Genomic DNA, 25,455 nt, shown 5'->3' with positions numbered 1-25,455 from the left:
AGATTTAAAAATTAACACAAGGATATAGGCACATTCTAAGTATTGTATGAAAAAATAAATGAGAAAGCTTTGTATTCATCTTGGCACGAATCTTGGATAAGAAGTCATATAGAAATCGCGGTTTGCGTTTGATTTTGGGTGATGAAAATGTTCTTTGCATTGGTAATGCTGAACTGAAAGACAAAAAGGATAATTTTAAACAGATCGGGCACAAGTTATCGACATCTGCAAACTAAATGTCATTCGTGGACTAATTTTCAGTTATTATTATTATTATTATTATATTTTTTCTTCTTTGGAAGTTCAAATCGTATCGGTGACCATAGTCAATTTCGACTTCTTACTTATTTAAGAACAATCGGACGAGGCATGGATTACATCAAATCAAAATCGTAGGATGGCCAAGGTCACATTCAAAAGAATTCAAAAGTTTACAAACATGACGAGTATATTTTTACATTTGCTACGTTTGGTTAATATAAAATCGAAAATGCGTCCATTACCCTTCTTAACATATAACATAATTTTTACGCTTAATTAAATAGGTGTTTAAATCTTAGCATTTGTTTACGATTATAATCGGCTAGCAATCGTTTGGCATGATTCAATTCATTCAATACTTCCTTATTTTCCGGCAAAAGAGAATGAGCCTTAAGTAAATCATCAATAGCATCCTCATAATTCTTTAAAGCTATATTGGCTTGTCCGCGACGATAATAAGCTTTACTGCACGCCGGATCCAAACTTAACGCCTCGGAGCAACAATATTTCGCATTCTCGTATTCCTGGCATTTTAAATCGACTGCAGCCATATTTATATTATTTAGAACTGAAAGATTATCCAGTTCCTTAAACTCCTCATTTTTGTATGAATTTTGAGGCGATTCTTGCCAATTGAAACGTTTGCGAAAGAAATTATAATAACGATTCGCTTTCCGATATTTCCGTCGAGCCTCATTAAATTGACTTTTAGTAAAATAATGATTGCCAGCGGAACGTATGCTTAACAGTATTTGTAATAATTCATCAGTCTGCGGAAATTTTATCTCATTCATCACATTGATAAAAAAATATCTTATGATTGCATGCTTACTGTAAGCGGTTTCAATTTATCTATCCAATCTTGTGGATACGGTGGCAATGTATCTCCACTTTCATCGTTATCGTTGATGCACCAATCTTGGCCCTCCAATATTTCTCCACAATCGGCTATAACAATTTCCTAAAAAATAAAAAAAATAAAAATTCCATGCATGTTTTTATACAATTTTTTTAACTGTTTTTTTTTTTTTTCTTTTTTAGAATATTATACTTTTGTTGGTTTGCCATCATCAGTAGTATTCTGTTCCATGTCACCCAAAATGCCTAAACCTCGTAGCACACGACCAACCACAACATTGGTGCCATTCAAATTCTCACAAGCCGTAGAAGTTATAACAAACTGAGAATTGTTCGTGTTCGGTTTACCATAATTGGCCATGCTAACAATACCCTCCTCGCTATGCTAAATGTACAAAGTAAAAGTTGGTATGAAATGGTTTATAACAAAGATAACGAAATATGCAATGGTCCGACAATTTTCTTCTAAATTCAAACTACGAGATGATTACGAACAGTCGTGAGAGTGTTAAATAGCAGCCATTTGACAGCTTGCCCTTTCATTCTCATTACTTGTGTAGGCATAGGCTCTGTTAACAGTTTAGTGACATGATGTGTCCAACGTTTCTAAACCAGAAGAGCATTAGGATTCAATGGCATACAATTCTGTGTTCGTAGTAGGTTGAATATGCGATATTGTACGCATATATAGGATATGTAAGAAAAAAACCAAACATCACACATATATTTAGCAAATATGTGTTTCCCTCATCGTTTATTTTATATTGAAGAATTCTTCGACAAATTTCAATGACAATTTTCATAACAAGGAATACGAACAAATTTTTTATTATTAAAAAAAAAATGATGTTTTGGGTTATTTTATGCAACTTTATCTAATTTACTTATTTCATTTTTATACCCACCACTGTAAGATAAGGATATATTCGTTTTGTTTATTCCCATAATATATGTAACATTCAAAAGCAAGCTTTAAAGACCCTATAAAGTATATAAATTTTTGATCAGCGTGATTTTCTGAATTGATTTATCCACGTCTGTCCGTCTATGTGGTGTTTGTTGTTGGCACCCTCCTGGTCGCAAAAATTACAATATCGACTTCAAATTTGCTAAAAACATTCGAAATCGGATTGGTATTGAAAATAGGCCAAATTGGTCAGAGTAGAAGCCCGCAGTAGAACGTAAACAAAGATGTATTGGTTTTTGCTCACAACTCACAAATTATAAAATGTAGAAGGCACATTTACTTTACGAAACACCCTACTCTTTATATGCATTGGCGCGAAAATGTGAAAAGTCAGCTATGCCCACACTTTTTTGATGTTTTACGCTTATTTACTATAAAGCAAAAAAGACAGAATATTTAAACTTATTTTGTACATTCCTCAAACGAAGATATATTATCTGCCTCAAAATGGGTTAGATCTAAAATGAATATGATAGATACCGTGACCTGTTGGCCTAAAAATTTCGAATTTTTGTACAATAAGACTCTTAATATTAAGTCCGGTAAGCGTTGTCTAGGCTCACCGCAGTTAACGTTCGTGGTAAATCAATCGTTCAGTTTCTCCGTAATCTTGTCAAAAATTTGTTTCTTAATATCGAATTTTTTTTTATTTTCATAATATATTATGCTGCGTATAATTCATATTGGCACCGGTATATTTCAAAAATTCCATCTTTGGGGTTTTTTAAATACAACATTTCTGAAAGTTTTGCACAGACTATCTATAAAATTTCGTTGATCATGAAAGTCAAATCTTGAAAAGTACCTCCGTGTCTGTTCTTCCTCTAGCTGTGTTATAAAAGTTTCCAATGTGCCTTCTTCATCATTACAATCAATATCGCAATCGTTTTCCTCTTCTATATACGTATGGTCACTAACGTCCTACCTACTTAATTAGCAATCTGCTTTTAGTGCGTATACGTCCACAAGTCTTTCTTTAATCGTTACTTGCTCTTGTTACTTGTACTCTCTGGTATTTCTTCTCGCCAACCCGAATCCAAAAAGGTATTGTTCTCTTTACAATTCAAACCTGCCCTGTCGAATTTTGAATTGTATAACTTCATGGACCATAATCTTGCTATGAGTTATTTTCTAACTTTCCTTTTTCCTTATTAGATATAGAAAATTGAATAAAATTTGTTATACGTACATGCATAGGCAAATAAATTTATTAAATATAGAAATAAGTAAATTAGATAAAGTGGCGTATAATAAACTATAACATAATGTTTATTAATAATAAAAAGTTTCTTCATGATATGAAAATTTGCATTGAAATTTGTCGAAACATTTGGCGAACATACATTTTAGAATTCTTCAAAGTTAGTTTTTTTCGTACATATCTTATGTGTATATCATAGTCACCTAAATCCGCGTAATTGAATGCTTCTCTGCTTTGCAATTGTTTGAGAGAACTCGACGTCGTATCAAAAAGCTATTAACAGAATCTGTGCCCATACAAGTAATGAAAATGAAAGAACAAGCTGTCAAATACCTGTTAATTAACACCATTACTATTACTACATTGTTATTGATAACAGAAGTACTAGAAGTCCGTAATAATCACCTAGATTTAATTTTGACATAAAATGCCGGACCATCTATATATTTTGTTGTCTCTGGTTTGCAGGTATCTTACATCTAATTACCTCTAATTCGAAATTCTCATCATCGAAGAGAGGCCCATATATACTCTCGCCACCGCTGCCGTCATTATTAATTATATCGCCAGATCCGACCACATATACTCGCATTATCTTATGGAAACATACACCTTTATAATGTAAAGGCCTGCCCATTGTACCGATACCGTTTTCACCGGTACAAAGGCAACGAAAATTTTCTGCTGTTTTAGGTACAACATCTTTGCGCAACTCAATAACCATTCGACCGGCTTTAAATGGTATATTTTGTCCATTTAATTTTGCAAAACATTCTTCCAGTCCTTACACTTACCATATTCCCGACCGATATTAATATCAAAGAAAACTATAGGATTAGATTTATTGATTGGAGCCAATAACTTTTGATCCATTCCTTTTTTTTTTTTTTATATTGACAAGTTAAAGTATCGTTTACGTACTATAGGCGCTATAGTGTGAAAAAGACTTATCGCTCTTTGCAAAAAAAGTAGCTCAGGGACGTTAAAAGCGTTTAATAGGGACCTACGTGAGTTAACACAACGAAGCTTTATTCCTATTTACGGGTTGACTTTTTAATTTTGCCGACTTTTTTCAAAACTTTATGGGAATTGACAGATTATAAGGTTTCGTATGTCATACATACAAATAAAACAAAAAGGAAAAAGTTACAAGAAGGATTAATGATCGTTTCTTTTAAATTTTAAAGTTATATATCTCATTTTGGTTTATTTTATAATCTTGCATTGTCTCACTAATGCACATTTTTATTTATATTATGTGATTTGCAATTTTGCATTATTGTGTAAGAAATGAAAAACAAGCAATAAAAACGATTTATTTTAAACTTGAAATATATATCATCAATTTGTTTTATTAGACACTAATAAATGGTAATTTCCAAATTGTTGACCAATTAATGTACAAAAATCTTTCATCTATTCAATCTATTTTATCGCTAATTGATGAACAAGCTTGTTTACTCTTACATTAACTTCTTTATTGTTATTTCTTTCTATATGTGGCTTATGTTGGTTTCACATTCACAATTCGGTAGTGCCGGTGCTCATTGTATTTATCACTTGGAAGTTTTTAACCCGAAAAAGAAAATAACTCCTCATTGTTTTTGCTTTTTCCTATCAATTAATACGGTAGTGCGACTTTTCATTATGATTTTCTCTTATGACTTTTTAACCCGAAAACAGGAATAATGCACCTTTGTGTCAGTGTGCTTACACACAATTTTTAGAATAGCATTACCATATTTAAACTCAAAAGAATTTCCATTTCATAAAGACTGCGTTAAATGATAAGCAACACCATTTGCTAAGTAGCGGTAGTGTCGATAAAGAAGAAAAAGCATGAGAAACTTGTTAAATAAAAGGTAAGATAAGTTTTAACAATTATAAAATATGTCAACTTGTATATATTTCATGTAATATTTTATATGAAAGAGAACTGAAACCCTGAATATGCCACATATTACACAAAGTTAAGACGCAAATAAAAGAGCTAAAGTTACTTTCGCACATATGTCAGGTATAGCGTATCTTAAACGAATAGAAGGAAATCGCAAAATATTTCTTTATTTGTCGTCAATTATGGCTTCTTTTTTGGTTAAATTTTAAATATTTCTCACCAAAATTTATCAGCTATTTGCTATAAGATAGGTAAGCCATTGAAAGAAGCATTAAAAAATGTAGTTACCAAAGTTTTGCAGAGATTTTTTTGTTTTAAACATATCGTTAGAATTTAAATAAATAATATTCAATTGGATTTTCAGTTTTGTATCTGCATTTTTGGATGGACAGCATTTCAAGGATAGGTTATAAGTCAGTAGATAGACATGATTTCATTCGTTTTGGATTTGCGGAAGGGCTTTACGAATATTTAAAGTGCGTCTCTGTATGTTATAAGCGGAGTATGAAAGCTGAAATATGGTCAACGTGTTACTGCTACTGGGGATGTAGCAAATTTTGTTAATGCTATATGATATGATTTTCATTGAATGATCTTGGCGGATATTTGGTTCGTAGGTTTTAAGCTTCACGGGATCGATAGTTACAGACAACAATATGAAAAAGATTTCGACGTTTTTTCGAGCTTGCTTCAGTTTTTTCCATATTGTGGCTGATTACAAAAACACCTTCATTTTTGCAACTATCGAAAGTCGACAAAAATAGGTGATCTAAATGATCCCTTTCGATAGAGACAGACGTGTGCAAAATATCGGTAGTTTCAGTGTTAAAAAAAACCGTATTTCGTAATCTAAAAATCAAAAATTGTCATAAGATTACTTTAATAGTGGGAACTCTATATTTTTATTTTCTGCTTCACGAATGAAGGAAATTAATCCATGCCGCTTAAATTCCTTAATAGCAAGAAATATGAACCACTTGTCTGAACAATCTAAAGAAAATATTTAAAGTGAAACAAAATCTTTTTTTTTTAATCAATTGTTCACTCACCGATAATAAAGTCATGTGCGACATCGTAGTAAAGCCAGAGACTTGCAAATATAAAGTACGATTAGCTCTTAAAACCATCATATTAATAATATATTGGAATTGTGGCGATTCATTATACCAACAGCAATTATACCAACATGAAGGAGACCTTCCACTCTTGAGAGAGGAAAAAAATTTGTGAAAAAGAATTTAGTTATATATATGAAGAATTTGTTTGTGTCAACTGCTGTGAACCTGTATGAAATAACCTAAGCTTTTCTATTGTTATAAGTTAAGTAATTTTTTCGTTTTTTTTATACTCCTCATCGAACGTTTGCAACGCTCAGAGCGAAGTTTTAGCGACTCGGGAAAGTCTATATATTCTTGACAAGCATCTCCGCCTGTGTAATGTCTATTCTAAACCTTCGCCTGATCATAAAAATGAAGCTATCGACTTCAAATTTGGCAGAAACATATATTGGTATTGAAAATGGGTCAAATTGGTCGCCAGACACGTCTACAGTATTACGTAAAATGAGTGTGTTTTTCAAAGTGAATAAAATTTTGATTTTTGGATCGTTACTCAGAAACCATAGCAGATAAACGCACGAAAATTTGAACGCATATTCTATGGGCCATGCTGTAGTACCTGTAAAAAAATATAAAAAATTGACCATGCCTATCCAATATTTTGTATTAATGTATTAAAATTTAATGTTTTTTTTTTAAGGCCTAACGCGCAGAAGCAAGGCGCAAAAGTCGCATAAATTCAAATGCATCTCAAAATTTGTCCGCCTGTTTGTCTGTCCATCAGTCTAATTGCTCAATCTTGTAGTATTTGTGAAAGTAAAAATATCCTCTGCAAATTTGCATAAGAATTTGCAATTGACTTGAACTTTTCAAAGGACACGCCTACAACGCCCATATGCCTCGATGACAAAAACATTTATTGTCAAAATAGAAGAAATCAACTGTGCCCACTCCATATTATGGAGCAGAAGAATTTTCCTCTTTTGCTTCTTTTGTCTTTTTTGATGGCTGATGGATATAAAAGACACGCTATTGACCGAATTTAATCTTCTCACTTAAGTAGACACTCAATGTCAATATATCTGGCCGTAGGTAGAGATTGAGTGCAATAAAAATGACTCACCTGTGTTATAATTTTCTGACCATTATAACAGTATATAACAATTTGAAAGCCGGCAGCCATTAGAAAACATAACATTTTAAAGAATAACGTGATATCCTCCTCTAGACCGACATTAGCCATAAACATGACAACGCACAAAACCAACATACTTAACAAGCATTGGGCTAAGCTGGCATTTTTGTACATACTATTAATTTTCGCATAATAACTGAATACATTTCGAAAAAAAATATGATTAATCTTAAGAAAGAAGGATTGTATTCTTCCATTTACTTGTAAATCCGTTCATGCAATTGTACGCAACATAAAAGATATTTAACTCTTTGTGAACGTGGTATGTCCTTATCGGTGGCATGCTGCAAGAGTTGATGTAAAATTTGAAACAAAGCGGAGCAATGTACTACAACGACTATGAAAATTCCATCAAAGCAAACAGCGCCTGAATCAAATTTTATAATCGAATTAATAAAAATGAAATATAAAATTTGTTACACAAATACAAATGAAATATAAAACTTACACATGCCGCAAATATAATTCTCAATACCGACAATAATATACTGTATTGGATAGTAAGGCCAAGTCATACCGTAATCATGCCACATGGGAAATAAGGCCGGCATTGCTTATTTATAAAAACGAAAATAAAAGCAACAAGTAAGAAAATTAAATTCGGTTGGAACCGAACTTTTTATACCCATCGCCGTTTACCCCCAAAAAAACCAACAAACAAAAAAATAGAAGAACAAAATTTTCATGCTCTATAATACGGAGCGGGCGCAATTGATTTTTTCTATTTTTAAAATAAAATTTTTGCCGTAGAGTCATGTGGGCATTGTAAGCGTGTCCTTTGAAAAGTTAAGATCAATTCCAAATTCGAAGCTTGTGCCTACGCGGTATAAAAGTATTGGAAAAATAATTATATATTAATACACCATAATATTGAGTAGGTGTGGTCAATTTTTTTCCATTTTTGTACACAAATGCCATAGCATCGTCTATAGAACATGCGTTAAAATTTTTGTACATTTATTTTCTATAGTTTATGAGTAATAAGCAAAAAACTAATTTTTCATTCCCTTTGGAAAACAGATGTGTTCTCAGTTTGCGTGGTACTGTGGCCGTATCCTTCGATTGATTTGGCCAATTTTCAATACCAACTTGCGTGCAAGAACTCTCACTGGTTTTGCTAAATTTGAAGTCGATAGCTTCAATTTTGCCCGCCAACAGGCATTACACAGACGGACAGACGTACAGATGGGCATGCTTAAATTGAATTCGAATTTGATGGCGATCAAGAATATATATACTTTACGGGATCTATAATGCTTTCTTCTGGACGTTGCAAGCGGGTTGACAAAATGAATACACCTCTCGTCCTTCGGTGATGGGTATGAAACCGTAAGCGGATAAATACATACATCAATAATTACTTAAATAATCGCATGAATAAATGCATTTAAATATGTATACATAATTGCATAAATAGATAGTTAAATAAATAGATGCATTTATATAAAAATAAATAATTTATTATTTTAGCGTAATACATATTGAGAAAGAACTTACGCAATTGCAAAGTAAAATTTTGAGGATTTATATGCATATAGTAGTAATTAACAAATAAACAGGAAAACATATAAAAACCGCAGGCCATCATACATGAGAATGTGAAGAAATTCAATTGTCTTCGTATATCCAACCATGAGTCGCGCAAGATACCCTTAACCTCTTTTAATAATTGCTCCTTGCAGTTAATGGCTGGAAAATTTTCAAAAGTAAAAGAATATTCTATCTCGAAAGCATTCAATTTAATCCAAATATACCCATCACCAGAACCTAGACCGAAGACCTACACAGTGGTATCATTTGCATTTTTTGAGGTTATATCACGATCTTCATTCTAAATTTGAGTTGGATGGTCCGCCTAATTCTATCTATTCTAATGATTCATTCGATCATCGTCAAAGTTGAAATACGCTAACGTCAACTTATGCGATTTGTGATCGCGACGATAAGCATATAATCGAATGAATGTCTTTTTAAAAAATTCACTTTCTCGTATATATTTCATAATAATTTCAGTGGAGTTAATTAGGCTTGCAGCATTCTCATTATCTAGTATGTGTGTGCATATGCGTATATTTGAAATAGTAAGCGGCCTAGAAATTACGATGACAAGGAGGAGAATCCATCAATCTGCCTATAAAGATGATCGCGAATTTAAAAAAATTTCCAAACGACCTTCGAACGAACTTCAAAAAAAAAGAAAACTGCGAAACTTTTCAATGCATTTCCGATCATCAATTGCATTATGAAGCGAAAGTGAATTTGCAAAATTATTTCAAAAATTTATTAAAGCGAAGTGAAAATTTATCATTGGCTCTTCGAAAGATTAATGAAAAAGTTGAGGTGATGAGTATTCAAGATTGAGATATGATTGAAGATGAATACGTTTTGGTTTTATTTATTTATTTTTTTTTTTTTCAAACTTACCCAAGTCAAAGACTCCTAAGTCGTACAATAGATTACCATCGGTAGCCGCATGCAAAAGATCGTAGAACTTGTGCTGGACAAACACAAGATATATCAGTTTAAAAATGGATATCCAAGCTTGATTGGCGGTACAAATGGCCTTAGGAAGAATTTTTTATTTTAATAATAGATAATAAAAATTAATAAGAGAAACTTACATCGGCAGACTCGACGAAAGATTCGTGACGATTGTGCCATACCAAGCAATATTGAGCACATAAGCCCATCAAAGAAATTGTTATTAGAAATAAGTTAACACTAAAAAATAAATAAACCGATTTTTTTATATTTTCTATCACACTAATGCTATGCTCTATCCATCATCGAGGGATACTTTTGTAATTTTTAGAAATACTTATAAATTGCATATAAAATCTCAAGCGATATGATCTCGCATTTTGGTCCCACCGGTACTATAAGTTAGTAAAAGAAATGCCTTTAAATATTCTTGATGTTAAGTTCGTAGTATAGGGTTAGCTATGCTCAAAGCAGTCAGACAGATTATGGGATCATACTCGATTTCAGCATAAGTTGATCTCGAATTGAGATATGGCTTGTTCGGCTAACTAGCATCCGCACTTCCGCTTTCGAATTGAAGAAAAAGAAGGGGGAATCGGGAACCGAGTTCTCTGTTCTCCGTTCTCCGTTCTCCGTTCTATGTCTAAGTCTAGTTGGAAGGTTAATTAGGGGAACTCGTGATGTACTGAGAAATCAACGGCACCTATTATCTTTTCTAAGGGTCAAGGGCACCAATAAGAACGTGTGTGTGATAGGTGTATTTATTTAGTCAAATAATATAAATTACTAACAATTAAATGGATCCATAAAATGATAAAGGCTGTCACCGTTCAAAATTCTAGAATAAAAGATCTGGTTAACTTGAATTTTGCACGAAACGTATGTTAGCTGACCTGGCTTAAATATCCTCTAATAGTGCCGTACGGATCTAACAACGGTAAGTTACAAATTTCAATAGAGTCCCAAGATCAAAGAACTTCAGAGATGAAGGAATATCTGGTAAACCGCTAAACTTATCCTAGCCATAGCAAATTTGTTCCTTATAGATCAATTGAATGTCAATACAATCAGATCAGCCGATGAATAAGAAAGTGAAATCTTAATTAAAAACAAAACGGTGAGATCATGATGAACTATGCACAAGTAGTTACACTTACAGTTACAGTTCAAGTGAAATCGAGTTGTTCAATTTTTGGCTTTAGTTCTTCTATTCATTGTGCTGAGGGCAAGTTATTTGCAACTTGGTACAAATAATTAATATCATACATAGATAATGTCGCACAGCTGATTTCAAAGACGTCTCCATTTTATAAAAACAATTAGGGATAGATCATGTGATTCCCTGTGTCCAAATTCGTCTATTTCTTCTCAATTTTAGGTTAGAGATTACCATTTGGACTCAGTGAACATAGCGTGTAATAGCAGCATTCACTTGCCTTAAGTTTGATTTTTCGAAATAAGTTTCACATACCCGATCGCGGAAAATGTTTTTAGAGCATGTATGGAAAACATGGAAATGAATCTTAAAACTCGATGACTACGAATGATGGAGCTATGGACAATATCAAGAAGATTCATGTATAGCTGATTGCGGACATTCCGGACATTTTAATCACCCAACCGCATGGCCAACCCCATGTAATATGACTCCGTCTGATCTCCTGTTATTGAAATTATTATTGCTATTTCCAGTATAGCGCTTTGCATCTATTGAATTCTTTAAAGAGTCTGAGCACTACTCCTTATCTTTAATGAAACTAAGAAAAATGCATTTGCGCAGGATGGTGTCAGTCGTATATTGCGTTGTAGTTGTATTGCAGGCGATTTGAGCCAATTTTAAAATTAACATTTTTATAATTCGATTATTTTCCTGTCTAAGGTCTAATGTTTTGGATACTGCCCACCTATCAAGTGTATACAATATATCCATAGACTTCATAACAGTCGTTGTCTCGGTGCAACTAAGACTAATCTAACACAATTTAATTGTACTTTAAATTACAAGGATAATTAATTTTTTTAAGGAAAAGAGAAGACAACAAGTAAGACCGAAACCCATCACTAAAAAAAGTAAAAGAGTTTTCATGCTCTATAATGCGGAGCGAACGGGGCTGATTTTTTCTATTTTCAAAATAAGTGTTTATGTGCCTTGAAAAGTTTAGGTCTCTTTCGGGAAGTTGTATATTTAATGGGGCTTTTGAAGCTTATTTCTGCTCGTTATGAAAGAACTGAAAGAACATTACATTTTGGTACACTATAATATTGGATAGACATTGTCAATGTCTTCCATTTTTGTGCACAGATGCTGTAGCACTGCCCATAAAATATGCTTTCAAATTTTCGTACGTTTATCTGTTACGGTTTATCAGTAACGATCCAAAAACTAAAATTTTATTCGCTTTGAAAAATGCAGTTGTCCTCATTTCACGTAGCACTGTAGGCGTGCCTTGCGACCAATTTGGCCCATTTTCAATACCAACCTGCGTGCAAGAACTTCCAATGTTTCTGGCCAATTTGAAGTCGATAGCTTCATTACTACGGCCAGGAGAGTGTTTACAAAAGACTACGCACAGATGGACAGACGGACATGCTTAAATCGATTCAAAATTTGATACTGTTTAAGAATATATATACTTTGTGGGATCTCTAATGCTTCCTTCTGGACGTTGCAAACGTTTTGAAAAAATTCATCAACCCATTCATTATCCTTCGGTGATGGGAAGCGAGTAATTTATAGGAAAGTTCCATTTTCACAGTTCCGTTCCACTTTTTTTTTCCCTGTTATCTTGAAAAATGTTCTCTATAATGCTTACGATTAAGATCAAACCATTAAGTGCTAATGATTTCGAAAGCCCTGCTAATCGTAATTAGAAAAAAAAGGGTTTGCAAAATCGCAGCTGTGTTCATAGTTGAAGGGTGGTGTTATCTTTTTACGTGTAAATACCTTTAGAAGATTGACAACAGATGTAATAATCTTTGATGATAGATATTAAGGGTTCCCCTTAAAGCTAAGGCAGAACTTGCTTTCCTTTATTGTTATTAACTTACAGTTTTATTGGATCCTTAAAATCGGTTTTGTATTTAATATTAACTCCAGTCATAAAAGAAATTTTATATAAATTTTTCAACGTTTTATTATTCAATTCTTGTTCAGTTTTTAAAACTTCTATTAACATTTCGGACTTGTTATCTCTTTATTATTTTGAATGAAAATGTGACTTTCCTTAGCTGCTAATGCGAAAGGTTTGAAGATTTTGTATAAAATTTGAAAACAACAAAAAAAAAATGGCTTTTAATAAGTTTTTCAAAAAGTATATATTCACACTTAATTCTCTTTTTCCACGATAGATGCGTTCCCGAAAAATTCGTGCAAAATAAGATATTGGCTAAATGGAAAAATAGTAGATTCGTTTGCGACCTAAAACAAAAACAAAAAAAAAAAAAAACAAGTAAGAAAATTAATTTCAGTCGGAACCGAATCTTTTATACCCATCATCGTTTATCCTCAAAAAAAACAAAAAAGTAATAGAATAAAATTCTCATGCTCTACAATATGGAGCGGGCGCAGTTGATTTTTCTTATTCTCAAAATAAAATTTTTGCCGTAGAGGCATGTGAGCTTTTGTAGGCATGTGCTTTGAAAAGTTTAGATCAATTCCAAATTCTTTTGCAAATTTTGGATGGACAGACGAACAGGCGGACATGTTTAGGCGCATTCAAGAGTTATAACTGGCCAAAGAATTTGTATAATTTTTGGGGTTTTTTGAAGCTTATATCTTCTTGTTATAAAGGTATTGAAAAAATAATTAAATATTAATACACTATAATATTGGCTAGGTGTGGTCAATTCTTTCCATTTCTCTGCATAGATGCTACCGCATCGCCCATACAATATGGTTTCAAATTTTATATTTATTTGCTGTAGTTTATAAGTAAAGAGCAAAAAACCAAGTTTTTCATTCCTTTTGAAAAACGGAGGTATTCTCAGTTTACGTGGGCGTGTCCTTTGACCGATCTACGCCATTTGCAATACCACCCTGTGTGCGTGAACTTTCACTACTGCTAGCAAATTTGAAGTCGATAGTTAATTTTTGCGGCCAGGAGAATGTTTACAATAGACATTACGTATACCGACAGACTGACATGCTTGAATCGATTCAAAATTTGGTGCTCATTAATAATATATATATTTTGTGGGTTCCTTGGGGGTGAGCTTCTTCCGGGCGTAGCATACGTTTTGACACCTTATCCGTCCGTGATGAATATAAAAATAAATTGTGTTTTGAAAAATCAAACTAAATTACACCAAAACTACACCAAATCTTGCCCCTATGGCTAATTGGGGAAGTGCCACTCATATACGTATACAATCGACATAACATAACTAAATTGTGACAAATATAACGCAAAGTTACAATGCGTACGTGTGAGGAGTGGGATTGAAAAAATTCATAAAACGTTCAAAGAAACAAAAATGCATAGAATATTGAAAATTGTGTTAAAGCAAAATAATTCGTGTTAAAAGAGAATTTTCCCGGTATAAATCGTGTTAAACAAATTCGTTTAAAAAGAGAATTTTCCCGGTATAATTCGTGTTAAAAATATTCGTGTAAAACGAGAATTAGGTGTATATAGATATATTTAATTAAAAAGGAAATGCATACGCGAAAAAGCAATTATGCCTGGAGATCATTAAATGTCAGAATGTTATGTTCTATTCCCACGGTTTTGCATTTCGGCAAGAAGTTTCAAATTATTAAATATTTTTTATTGCTTTAATTAATAGTAGATGTGTAGATGTGTTCGTGGAACACCTTTCTTCGTTGTGTAGAACTGGGTTTCTTACCATTACCTTTGATAGCGCAATGCAATCACATATTCTTTAAATACCTTTGGCTTTCTCTTTCAAAATTCAAATTTAAACTATAGGGTGATATAAGGTGATATTATAAAAATTAAAGAATACTTGAAATGATCTTAATTGCATCGTATAATTAGGAAAAATCACAATGACATTGCCTGCTTGTGCTTGTATATGTATGGGAATGTTTTCAGTGTGTTAGTTTGCACGCCTTCCGACAATCTTAGGCCATGCTATTTTATAGACATATTTGAAATTGTTGTTCTTTTTTTTTTCTTTTTCTTTTTCTGTTGGTCGTTGAAATGTGAAATGTAGAAGTATTTGGCTATGGTACTTACTGCGCTTTAATTTATACCAATTTGAACGGGCCCATGTTTTCGCAGGACAAATTTAAGCTATTACTTTGTAGGCTTAATGGTAAACGGAAAAATTGTTATTGCTTTCGGTATCTCATTGCGGAAAATACCGTCTTTTCGAATACAACTTTAATTAGTTATTAGGGCTCATGGTTTTATTTATTTCTTCAAACGTCCTTCATAACTTTGTGCCGTTCAAGTTATTCGAACCGTTTCGCGATTAAGCCGATACAAGTTGCCGTTACAACTTAACGGCTGTGGTAAGTAATAAATTAGTTCGTTGGTGTAATGAGCATATACTAAAGGTTTTTTAGCGCGAAAACGAGGTACATCTCACTTGGCCGTGAACTGAAGTTGTCTCACGGCTGATCATGGTCAAGTGAGTAGTCGTCTTCATGGACTTGCTAAGAAACTGCTCTAACTATCTTACAGTGAGCTGGTTCTCTGGCAAGCATCTGTCTTAGTAAAGTCTTTTTTTTCAATGAAGCGCTAGTTTGGCTTAGTTTCCTTGTTATCTTTACCATTCTGAGCGTTCTGATTCGCCTATCATCCGTTTTGCTTTCAAATTTTCATCGTAAAAATTTTATAGTAAAAATCTTAATATAAAATGTAAAATGAAAACAAAAACAAATTCCTATCATATAGCAGATAGATCTAATTAATATATACTTGTGCTGTCTTGTGAGGATGTCGATAGTTGGTTTTTATCTCAGCCTTTATCTGAGTTAGTCTAGATTTGCTGGTGCACACGAATCGTTGTGGCAGCAGCTATTACTTAAGTCTCATTGCGTAAGCATTTTACGATTACGAGTAACGTTTGATGTGTTAGGTCAAGTTTGTGTGGATTTGTGTGTGCGTGCGTCTATGATTATGGTTTGGGTATGCTTCATTTATTGCTGGGGCACATTTAAATGCCAGCAGTAATTGCTGCACCTATCATGTTACAGTCGCAGAATCATTCATAGAATTCGTTTCCATTGCATGATGCGTCTACAGTACTTGGTGTTTAGAATCCACAAATCAAGTAATAAAAAATCGTCTCGAATTTTTCGAACAGAATAAATTTAACTTTATTTGAACAAGAGTACGTACGAACTAAAAATGCAAATTATATGAAGAACAAGTTCACAAAATCATTAGTAATTTGACTTTTGCTAGAGCTGAACGGCATAAGCTTTCATCGATCCGCACTGACGTTTCTCAAGAGTAAAAAATAAGAGCTACTTGTCTGATATAACTGCAAAAGGTTTACAATAAGGTAAATATAAGACGTTAGAATGAGAAGTATTCGTAATATTTTTGTATATAAAAAGAAAGAGAGAACTTCGAACATCATATCACAAGACACATATACACTTCGGGTTTGTGATGACGAAGAGACGGACGGGTGGACTAAATTGCCTAAACCCTCACAATGATTAAATATTCTATAAGTCTATACTTTTTTAGAGGTCTCTTCTCTATATGTGCCGCAATGCGGGCTTTTCTCGGTAATAGATAAAAGAAGAAGAAGATCATCTCTATATAGATAATGTCGATTTTTCTTTTTTTTTTGGCAAAGCACTTTAATGCACTTTAGATGAAGATAAATATCCACAGTGGTGATTAGATTTTGAAGTGACTGTATACTGACTTATTATTCATTCAATTTGTAGCGTACACTACACACTCTTGGCGGTTTTGTTTTCAATAAAAGCTTGATCTTAAAGCATTCATATCTTTCATTTATATGTTCGTTCTATCAAGAGAAATTGGCAGTGCGCCGTTGCCGTTGTTTTTATATCCTAGCCGATGACCGCGTAAAAGACTCTTTCCGTGCATTTCTCTGCTTTACCGAATGAACATTATTCAGTCTTAGTGTCATGCGGATATAAGAAAAGCAAGGCGAGGATAATTTTGAAACTGCTTAGAAATTTTGAATACACTTCTATGCATTTACCTTCCTTTGTAACGGAAGCTAGTATTAAATTATCAAAAAAAATTTTTTTTCAGACTTACTGCGCTATGCCTGCTCTAACCTATTGTTTGTGTCAAATACTCTATGTTTAAGGGACAAATTCTTTTCTTTGTGTAAAATTATTTCAAAGTTGTCCTCCATCCTCATCTTCAATAGCACAAAATATGCAAAACTCTAATATATATAAAAATATTGTTAAACCTGATATAAGGAAAATCTTTTCGTTAATATAAAGTTATATAAGTGTTTTTAATAAGGTGAATAAGGTTATACTGTATTTCATGGAAATGTATCCGCTCCACGTCAAAGTGGTAGCTTTACACTTTGTGTCACAGGCTGTATGATCAGGTGTATACAAAATTGGTTTTTTAAGCTTCGAGTACGACGAGTTTTATGCCAAAAATTATGGAAAAAAAAACTCGATCAAAAAATCAGTAGTGATTCTTTTATTAAATCGAAGAGAATTGCGGCTGAGCCTTGAAGAGTAAAAAAAATTAAAATACAAACCAGAGCAACTATTACCATTGACCCATTCTATCCATCCTACCCATCCATCCAACCCATATTATATTTGAGAGGATCGTCCCGGCGTTGACACAAGCCGTAAAAGGTGATAAATCACCAGTGCAATTAGTGTTGTTAGCTGTTGTAATAGAAAGATCCCACGGTCGTCGGACGCGGTGGTCATTTAGCCAGCGTTTCCGAAATAAAAGTTCATTTTTCTCTTGGTGCTAACAAGAATCATTCATACGGACTTCCAACTCAACGAAAATATTAATGAGTAACATTATCATCACCAACTGAGCCCGTAATTAACGGCAAAATGTCTACAATATGTCAAAAGTTATGACAAAACTTGTTCCTTACCACGATCAAACACGATATGATATCGTAAGACTCGGTATACGCTACTCTTTCCGATCGTAGTCACCAGGCATTTCCCCTTTTGATTGAATGTTTTAACGATAGACTCTCTAAGCAGGTCGTCCACTCTTACGAATATCTTGTGGAAAAATGGATCTTTGTAATGAAAAAAACGGCTTCAAAGGACAGAATTCTAATGCAATTAAAAAATATGTTAAAATTTTGACTAACGATCGATATTACTTTGAATAAGATAGATATTGCCATTTTGTTATAATTAAATTTCGATTTTACCAAAAACGCTTTACTTAATCACTGGTTACTCAGTGCTTAGTGGGTAATAATTTAAAATACTTCACACACTGTTCACTGATTCAGCATTCTCTTTTAAACTAATACTTGTTCTATCCCATTAAAAGAGAGACGATGTTATACACAACAAGTAACGGTTCTTTAACTCTCAGTTTAAGACTTTGTTGTAAGTTAATATAAAAATGATAACTGAGTATTGAATAAATTGCGAAGCGTAAAAACCGACGACCGAAGTTAAACGAGTTAATTAAAGAATATCAAATATATGTTCTAACATAAAGGGCTTAGAGTTTGGCTCTTATCATTGAAATTCAAATACATCTCGCTATCTGTACTTCTCTGCCCTATAAAAACTAAGAGATCTAATGGATTCTTATACGATATCGACACTTTAGTCGGAAATAAATATTTTTTGTGTGCAGAGGACGTATCGCATTCATAATTTTGTGGAGCTAGTTTGTAGTGTATAAGGCCGTAACTAAAAAAATAAATTACGTTTGCTTTTCTCAAATGCGGGTTAGGAGACTTGATGTAATACCTTTGTTTACTTACCGTTAACATGGTCATCAGAGACATTGTACTAAAGCCCGACATTTTCATGTAAAGAGCTCGATTAGTTCTTAAGATCATCATTCGTATCAAAAATTTTAATTCCGCCGATTCATTATACCAACAGCAACTATACCAAGCTGTAGGTAATAAATTGCTTTGCGTAATCAATTTTTCCCCATTATAACAATACATAATATTTTGGAAACTAATAGCCATTAAATATAAAAACATTTTTACAACCAGACTTGCTTCAGCTTCCAAACCTATACTAGCCTGAAATATGATCATGCATAATATAATTGCATTTATACAATATTGGGTTAAGTTCACGGTGCGAAACAAGCCGTCGATCGACGAATAGAATCTAAAAGTAGAAAGTACAATCATATAAATGCATCCTACAAATGATCGATCAGGTCCGATCGTTTATTACCCTACACCACTGAAAAATTATGAATTTTGCAAAGTACTTAAACGGACAAGTTGCCGGAAATTTTTGAGAAAATCATCTTTTAGTTTTTTGATGGCTTAATAGATCTTTTGAATCTTCTCGAATATGTGGAAGAAAATTGCTTGCTTGAAAGAAAGGTTTTTCTCTTGAAATTTCGATTTTTTGCACGCAACGCTTCAAGAAAAGACAAGAAGGACAAAGCTCCAAAAGCAACTCGGTTACAATGACTTGTCTTCTTAAGTAAATCGTCATATGAGTCAGCATTTATCGCATTAAATATAAATCGAAAGTTATTGACTCCGAAATTGATATAATCACTGCTTTCACGGATATTTCTTTAATTGAAGACATATTTGAAAGAGAAGACAAGTGGAGGATGGAGGTTTTCCTCACGGACATAAAACGTATCCGAGAGTAGCCGCATTGTATAACAAAATCCTTCATCCAATTATTGAGTATATAAAATGTATATAGATAGCCCTTTCTGAGGGTAAAAATACCCCTAACAAGTGGCTGCTCTGCTGCGGCTCTATCTCATTTCAATAGTTTTGAACGCTTTAAAACATACAAAATTCGTTCATATTTGATTATCAAGTTCTTGATGTGGCGTAGTATACATGATAAATAAGCTATATATATATATACATATACATATACATATATATTTACTCAAATATTTTTTGATAGAATTTGATGCAACCCAATATATATTGAACTCTTCTCGCTTGTGGAACTTCATTTGTGGTAGAATGTTCAACCAATGCTCTTAAAAGGTGTACCAAGGCTGCACAATGTACCACCAGAACTACGTATATACCATCATAGCAAACGGCCCCTAACAAACGGGTAGAGGAAAAGTTTTATTGTAACATTATTTCAATTCAATCAATTGTTATAAAATCAAATCTTACCGAAACCTGATATGTGATTGCATGCCGCACTATTTATGTATTGCACGGGATGAATAATGAACATAGGACCTTTACTAATCCAATGTGGATATTTTACAGGAAATGCTTCAAAATGAATTTAATGTATTTGTTATATAATGTGTTTTATAAAATGTTCTCTTATCATTATACCCATTATCCAATAGGTAGTAGAATGAAGTTACTCTACTTATTATATCTACTATCAAGCGTATTAATTTCGTTAATCTGTTTGGAACACTTCGAACTTAATATTAGCCATCCTGTAAAGTTTATATATTCGACTGCAGAGCGAGATCCCCTTTCGTGTCACTTTGTAATCACCCATCAGATTTGTATTTGCTGGTCTTTGGAAGCCACTATATAAAAGTTTCTTATTATTCCCACACCTATAAGATGGGATTACACTCATTTTGTTTCTTTTCGTAATGCATATCTATCCATCTGTCCGTCTATGTGTTTGTGTGGTGTTTGTTGTTGTTACTCTTCTTGTCGCATACATGAAAATATCGACTTCAAATTTGATAAAAAATATTGGAAGCTTTTGCACGTAGGATGATATTGGAATTGGTTAGAGCAGAAGGCCGCAGGGCAGAATAAGCTGAACACATCTCCATTTTTCTTAACAAAAATTTGTGGGTTTTTCGCTCGTTATTCAGAGATTATAAAAGTTAAAAGGCTGACATTGTCCACGTTAACTTTGCGAAATACTCTACTCTTTACAAAAGTGTAAAAGTGGAAAAAAACCGGCCATGCCTACACAAAGTTATAAGCGATTGAAGTACTTTTTTTCACATTTTTTAAGGTTTTATGCTTATACGCAAGCAAGACAATATGTTTAAAATTATTTTGTACATTCTTCAAAAATGGAGATATACTATCTGCCTGAAAATGGGTCCATTTTTTTTTTTATCAGCGACATCGAATAAAAGAACTTAGAGAGTAGAATGCGAAGAACATAGTGGTTGGTATACGAGATTCGGTCACCGCCGAATCCAACTATCGTATTTGTTTTTTGTAAACTTACTTGTAGTTACAGTAAAATATTCTGGACGTTTATAAAGATCATGGATGTTTTGAGCCAAAGCAACCAACCAATACCAGCCAACGATAGCACAGCAACTGTAAATAAAAAACCTTAATTGTCGGTGAATATCTTGCCATGAATCCTTAAGGATGTCCTTGATATTTTGCATTAACTTTTTCTGCCCATTTGTAGCTAAAGAAATAAGGAGAAGAGAAAAATATTATACAAGTCTTTAGCCGTATTGTTTCTAACCGATTATGGATGTGTATTGAAATATTTATGTATGTGATTGAAATGCCACTGTGTACCGATTTGCGGCTAACAGTTCTTAGGAGAAAATTAAAATTTTTCTTGAAAAATATCGGATGTTTCTAAACATAGATAATGAGCCCAAGGCAATACCCGGATGATCGGATCGTTCACGGCGTGGGATCATCCTAATCAAGATCGGATTGCACGACTAAATGCTTTGCCTCTGCTCCATTTTATCTACCACGATTTTTAATTGCATTGGTTTTTTAAACTATTTTTTCCCAGTGACATAAAGAAGATCAGCAAATTCTTTAAGAAATTTAGGTGAATTAAAATATATCGACGCAGCACAATGTTCTCATTGTCGGGCTTCAATTACTCCAACGCTTGAGTAAAATCGTTTTGCGAACGGTTTGTTGCAGTAAGCCTGATTGCCCACTCTCTTAGGGTTCCATCTAAATGAGCGGAAGCCAATCGATATATGTGTAATATTATGTATACAGGCAAACCTGTTTTTGTGCGGTTGATAGGGACCGCAGGAAAAAAACCGCACAAAAAAAAAATATTCAAAAACTTCATAAATAGCTATAAGAAATAATTTTTCACAGCATATTAAAGAAAATATTTTTTATGCGGTAGAGAGGGACCGCATAAAAAAAGTCTCACTTAGAAAATATGTCAAAGGCTTACGAAATAGCAAGAAAGTGCTTTCCAAAAAAAATAAATAATTAAATTACACATTGAAACATTTAAAAAAATTTTAATTTCTAATTTTAAACAAGGAGAAATTTTCAAAATGTACATAATTCAATATGTACTACTCGTCGTAGTTCAAAACGCGCATATTTTTGCGATGAACTGGTTCGTAATCGCTTTCGTCACTTGAAAATACTACAGTTGATTTATTTTTTGTTAACATGTAGTATGTATTGAAATTGGCTGCTGCAATATATGCATAAGAACATTGAGCATGCCTCATGAAATAGGCTGATGCAATAGGTATGAAAATGGCTGTTGCAATGTGTACATACACACTGATAGCAAAAAAAGTGATGCCAACACAGTTCAGATAGACCTAACCTCTCGGCGAAATTCAATGTGTCGATATTCATATACCGCACAAAAAAAAAAATCGCACAAAAAGAATCGCACAAAAAAAGATTCGCACAAAAAGAATCGCACAAAAAAAAGCGCATAAAAAAAACCGCACAAAAACAGGTTTGACTGTATTTTTTCTCTCCTTCTGCAATATATCTATGAATACCCTTATCTATCAAAATGTCAGAAGCTACGTCATTTAGGATAACATCATCAATTATACATATATAAAGTAGTAGAAGAAGAAGAATTTATTTTGAATACGGGCATTTGCAGTTTTAGGCGATTATGTAGGTTATGTTGCCGAGTAATGGGACTTTTCATAACTCGAGTTTTATCACAAAAAAGGCTAAGCGCGAGAAATGCTACCTTTTCATTTGCATTTATAGAAGAGCACGATAACGGTTCCAGGCAGACGATGGAAACTAGATATAATTTATTTTATAATATTGACGAAAACGAAACCGCTACAGATAAGAGAGTTCGTTGGTGGTATCGCTGGTCATGCCGAATATTCTCCGCATTCTCATTGAACGCGATTATCTGGTGTGTTCGTAAATAACGAACTCTCCCTCATTGGCGAGAGTTACCAACTGCAAATGATGAAACTGAATCGATTATTAAGCGGAAAACGATCGCAATGTATGGGGAGATATTAAGCTTTGGCTTTTTCGCATGACAATGTTCACCTTTCCCGCGAGAACACTGGCAGCAATGAATTGAAATGCCCTATCACCTTTGATACCTTTTCCAGTCGATAGCTTTTGGTTTGTCTGCGTATCCGTACGACCGAACTCGAAAGATTGGTACCTACGTAGACGGTCTCAAAAAGTCATTGGGTCTTTCGGCACGAAATTAGTATTTTGTCAGAAATACGGAACAATTGAGTAGCTAGCGATGGATAATGCTTTGAATAACTATTTTCGGTCACAGGAGAATGCAATTTCTGGTCTCAAATCCTTCGTAACAGATCAACGATTTATAATGATCGATGATATTCGCTCGGATAAAAACTTATTTCAAATAACTGGTAGCTTAAGATCACATTTCCTTTGGAATTCGGGGATGGAGAAAGAGGCAAATGTAGCGAAGTTGTAAAACATTATTTAATTATATCGTTCCGACTACATTTAATTCATTCTTTGATAATTGCTACTTAAATGTCTCTACACACGTATGTGTGTTAAAGAACGCTTGACATAAACTAACACTTACCTATTCCGAACTCATTTAGATTTAATATGATGTCAGAATTTTCAGCCTGCTTGATAACTTTGTAAAACTCATGCTGCATAAAGATTAAATGTATTAATTTTATATTCGATATAATGATCTGCATCGATATAAGAAGGGACTGAAAACAGAACAGAAAAACAGTCGAGTTAAGATAAATTAATTTTGAAAAATGTACTTACATCCGCATAAACGTTAATCGATTCATTTAAATTATTACGAATAAAATTGTAAACGGCTATGAGGCCTACAAAACCGCTCACAATCAAAGCTGTAGTCACTCTAAAATATAAATTTTAATAAATTGATATGGAAATTTTTCATAATGCGGGATAATTGAAAACTAAATCAGTGACACATTATTAATCCGCTTGAGTTACGAGCACTTGGCTTGGTGTATCATGTGTCTAGCACTCATAATGCCGGAGCATATTAATAGGCTTTATAAGCGCCTCTGATTACTTAGTTGTTTTTTTTCTTTTTTCCTTTAGCCCATATTGGTTTCAGTTCCTTGTGGCGCTTGAATTTCAAAGGTATCTACTCCCTAATCGTCGACAAAACATATCAGATGCTTCCATATATTTTGATACGCGACATGCATTGCTGAAAATGATGAAGTAATGCAAAATTTCAACGTAAATTCGATGATTTGGTCCATTTTTCCATTCAATATTGTTGTGTTGTTCAGCGTACACAGACGCTAATCATGGAACACTCAAAACTGATTTGTCGATATTCTTTGCTTGTTGTGGTTTGATTTGACCGGACCTTCCGTTGAAGCCTATCGACCACTTTTAATAAGTTATGGCGATGCTGCTCCATCTTATCTCAATTGTCAGTTTTCGTTTAACCAATTTTAAAGAGGTGCTTTCGATGTCAGTAAGAAAGAGCGGTCTGGGGAACCAAAAATCTTTGAAAACAATGAATTGCAAGACTTGTTGAATGAAAACCTAGCCAGAACTCTCAAAGAACTTTGAAGCAGCTTTTAGCAGTTGATGAAACACCTGTTTCTAAATGTTTACATGTGATTGGCAAGATCTAAAAGATGGGAAAGTGACGACTATACAAATTTATTGAAAACGCCATTTAGAATCGTTATGGCAGTTTCATTGCTTGCCAGGCAAAAAAAGGACAGTTTTGTGCAACTTTTGAACTGCAAGTTTTTGAACTCATGGGCGATTCCCGTTAGTTTTTGATCATGTAAGATTTCCGATAGTTTCCGATCATGCAAGATTTCCGCCGAAAAATGAACCTATTGACCTCTCACGACAACGCTCAGCACCACGTTGTAAGAGTTGCCGAGGGTACACTGTTGCAGGTCAAATAGGAAGTTTCGCCGTACCCAGTGCACTCATTACTCATAGCAGAACCAATATCGCTCATTTGATACAGTGTCGCCATGTTGTCAGAACGATGGTAAAAAGTTGTAGAAAATGATGCGAGATATTTTGATTAGTATATCAATTTTTCTCAACAAATGCCTTTTTCAAGTGAACAAATGATCAGAATACATGAAAGCACCTATTATTCCGCTTCAAAAGATTTAAATCACGCTTGATGTCAGAAACGAATGTCCTGGTCAAAAATTATACTCAAGTGGTCACCGAATTCGCGTAGCTCGGTCAATATACGAATTTATTACGAAT

The 25,455-nt window shown here is 33.5% G+C and overlaps 3 protein-coding genes across 3 annotated transcripts; all 3 read right to left on the bottom strand.

Annotated features, from left to right (window-relative positions):
* Positions 1-299: 299 nt before the first annotated feature.
* On the bottom strand, positions 300-4,220 carry LOC119631357 (peptidyl-prolyl cis-trans isomerase D). The gene is made up of 5 exons (XM_038023496.1): positions 4,082-4,220; positions 3,775-4,019; positions 1,313-1,504; positions 1,094-1,222; positions 300-1,031 (listed from the first exon to the last, which is right to left on the bottom strand). The coding sequence occupies exons 1-5, from the start codon at positions 4,158-4,160 to the stop codon at positions 534-536; spliced, it is 1,143 nt and encodes a 380-aa protein (XP_037879424.1). The 5' UTR covers positions 4,161-4,220; the 3' UTR covers positions 300-533.
* Positions 4,221-6,099: 1,879 nt separating this feature from the next.
* Positions 6,100-15,507, bottom strand: LOC119644939 (odorant receptor 63a-like). Its single transcript, XM_038044683.1, has 10 exons — positions 15,472-15,507; positions 12,967-13,100; positions 10,059-10,158; positions 9,862-10,000; positions 8,935-9,126; positions 7,886-7,990; positions 7,639-7,804; positions 7,366-7,573; positions 6,234-6,389; positions 6,100-6,174 (listed from the first exon to the last, which is right to left on the bottom strand). The coding sequence occupies exons 1-10, from the start codon at positions 15,505-15,507 to the stop codon at positions 6,115-6,117; spliced, it is 1,296 nt and encodes a 431-aa protein (XP_037900611.1). The 3' UTR covers positions 6,100-6,114.
* Positions 15,508-16,311: 804 nt separating this feature from the next.
* LOC119644938 (odorant receptor 63a-like) lies at positions 16,312-25,210 on the bottom strand. The gene is made up of 8 exons (XM_038044682.1): positions 25,152-25,210; positions 23,992-24,091; positions 23,792-23,930; positions 21,227-21,418; positions 20,182-20,286; positions 19,940-20,105; positions 18,820-19,183; positions 16,312-16,371 (listed from the first exon to the last, which is right to left on the bottom strand). Exons 1-8 carry the CDS (start codon positions 25,208-25,210, stop codon positions 16,312-16,314), a joined length of 1,185 nt encoding a protein of 394 aa, XP_037900610.1.
* Between the last annotated feature and the right edge of the window lie 245 nt (positions 25,211-25,455).

Source organism: Glossina fuscipes, unplaced genomic scaffold, assembly GCF_014805625.2.
Source record: "Glossina fuscipes isolate IAEA_lab_2018 unplaced genomic scaffold, Yale_Gfus_2 1, whole genome shotgun sequence".
NCBI classification, from domain to species: domain Eukaryota; kingdom Metazoa; phylum Arthropoda; class Insecta; order Diptera; family Glossinidae; genus Glossina; species Glossina fuscipes.
Note: the sequence above shows the minus strand (reverse complement) of the source record. Positions and strands in the feature narration are given on the sequence as shown.

Excerpts from the sequence above, each read along its gene's own strand:
- LOC119631357 (XM_038023496.1), bottom strand. The coding sequence starts at position 4,160 with ATGGATCAAAAGTTATTGGCTCCAATCAATAAATCTAATCCTATAGTT. Across the intron at positions 1,505-3,774 it reads ATGAGAATTTCGAATTAGAG|CATAGCGAGGAGGGTATTGT; the intron begins GTAATTAGATGT and ends TTGTACATTTAG. Across the intron at positions 1,032-1,093 it reads ATAAATTGAAACCGCTTACA|ACTGATGAATTATTACAAAT; the intron begins GTAAGCATGCAA and ends AAATTTCCGCAG.
- LOC119644939 (XM_038044683.1), bottom strand. The coding sequence starts at position 15,507 with ATGATCAGCCGTGAGACAACTTCAGTTCACGGCCAA. Across the intron at positions 10,159-12,966 it reads TTTAAGGATCCAATAAAACT|TGTTAACTTATTTCTAATAA; the intron begins GTAAGTTAATAA and ends TTTATTTTTTAG. Across the intron at positions 6,390-7,365 it reads GTCAGAAAATTATAACACAG|AGTGGAAGGTCTCCTTCATG; the intron begins GTGAGTCATTTT and ends TCCTCTCTCAAG.
- LOC119644938 (XM_038044682.1), bottom strand. The coding sequence starts at position 25,210 with ATGGCGACACTGTATCAAATGAGCGATATTGGTTCTGCTATGAGTAAT. Across the intron at positions 23,931-23,991 it reads CGATTAACGTTTATGCGGAT|TCCCTTCTTATATCGATGCA; the intron begins GTAAGTACATTT and ends TTCTGTTTTCAG. Across the intron at positions 19,184-19,939 it reads TTCTATCAAAAAATATTTGA|ATTCTATTCGTCGATCGACG; the intron begins GTAAATATATAT and ends TTCTACTTTTAG.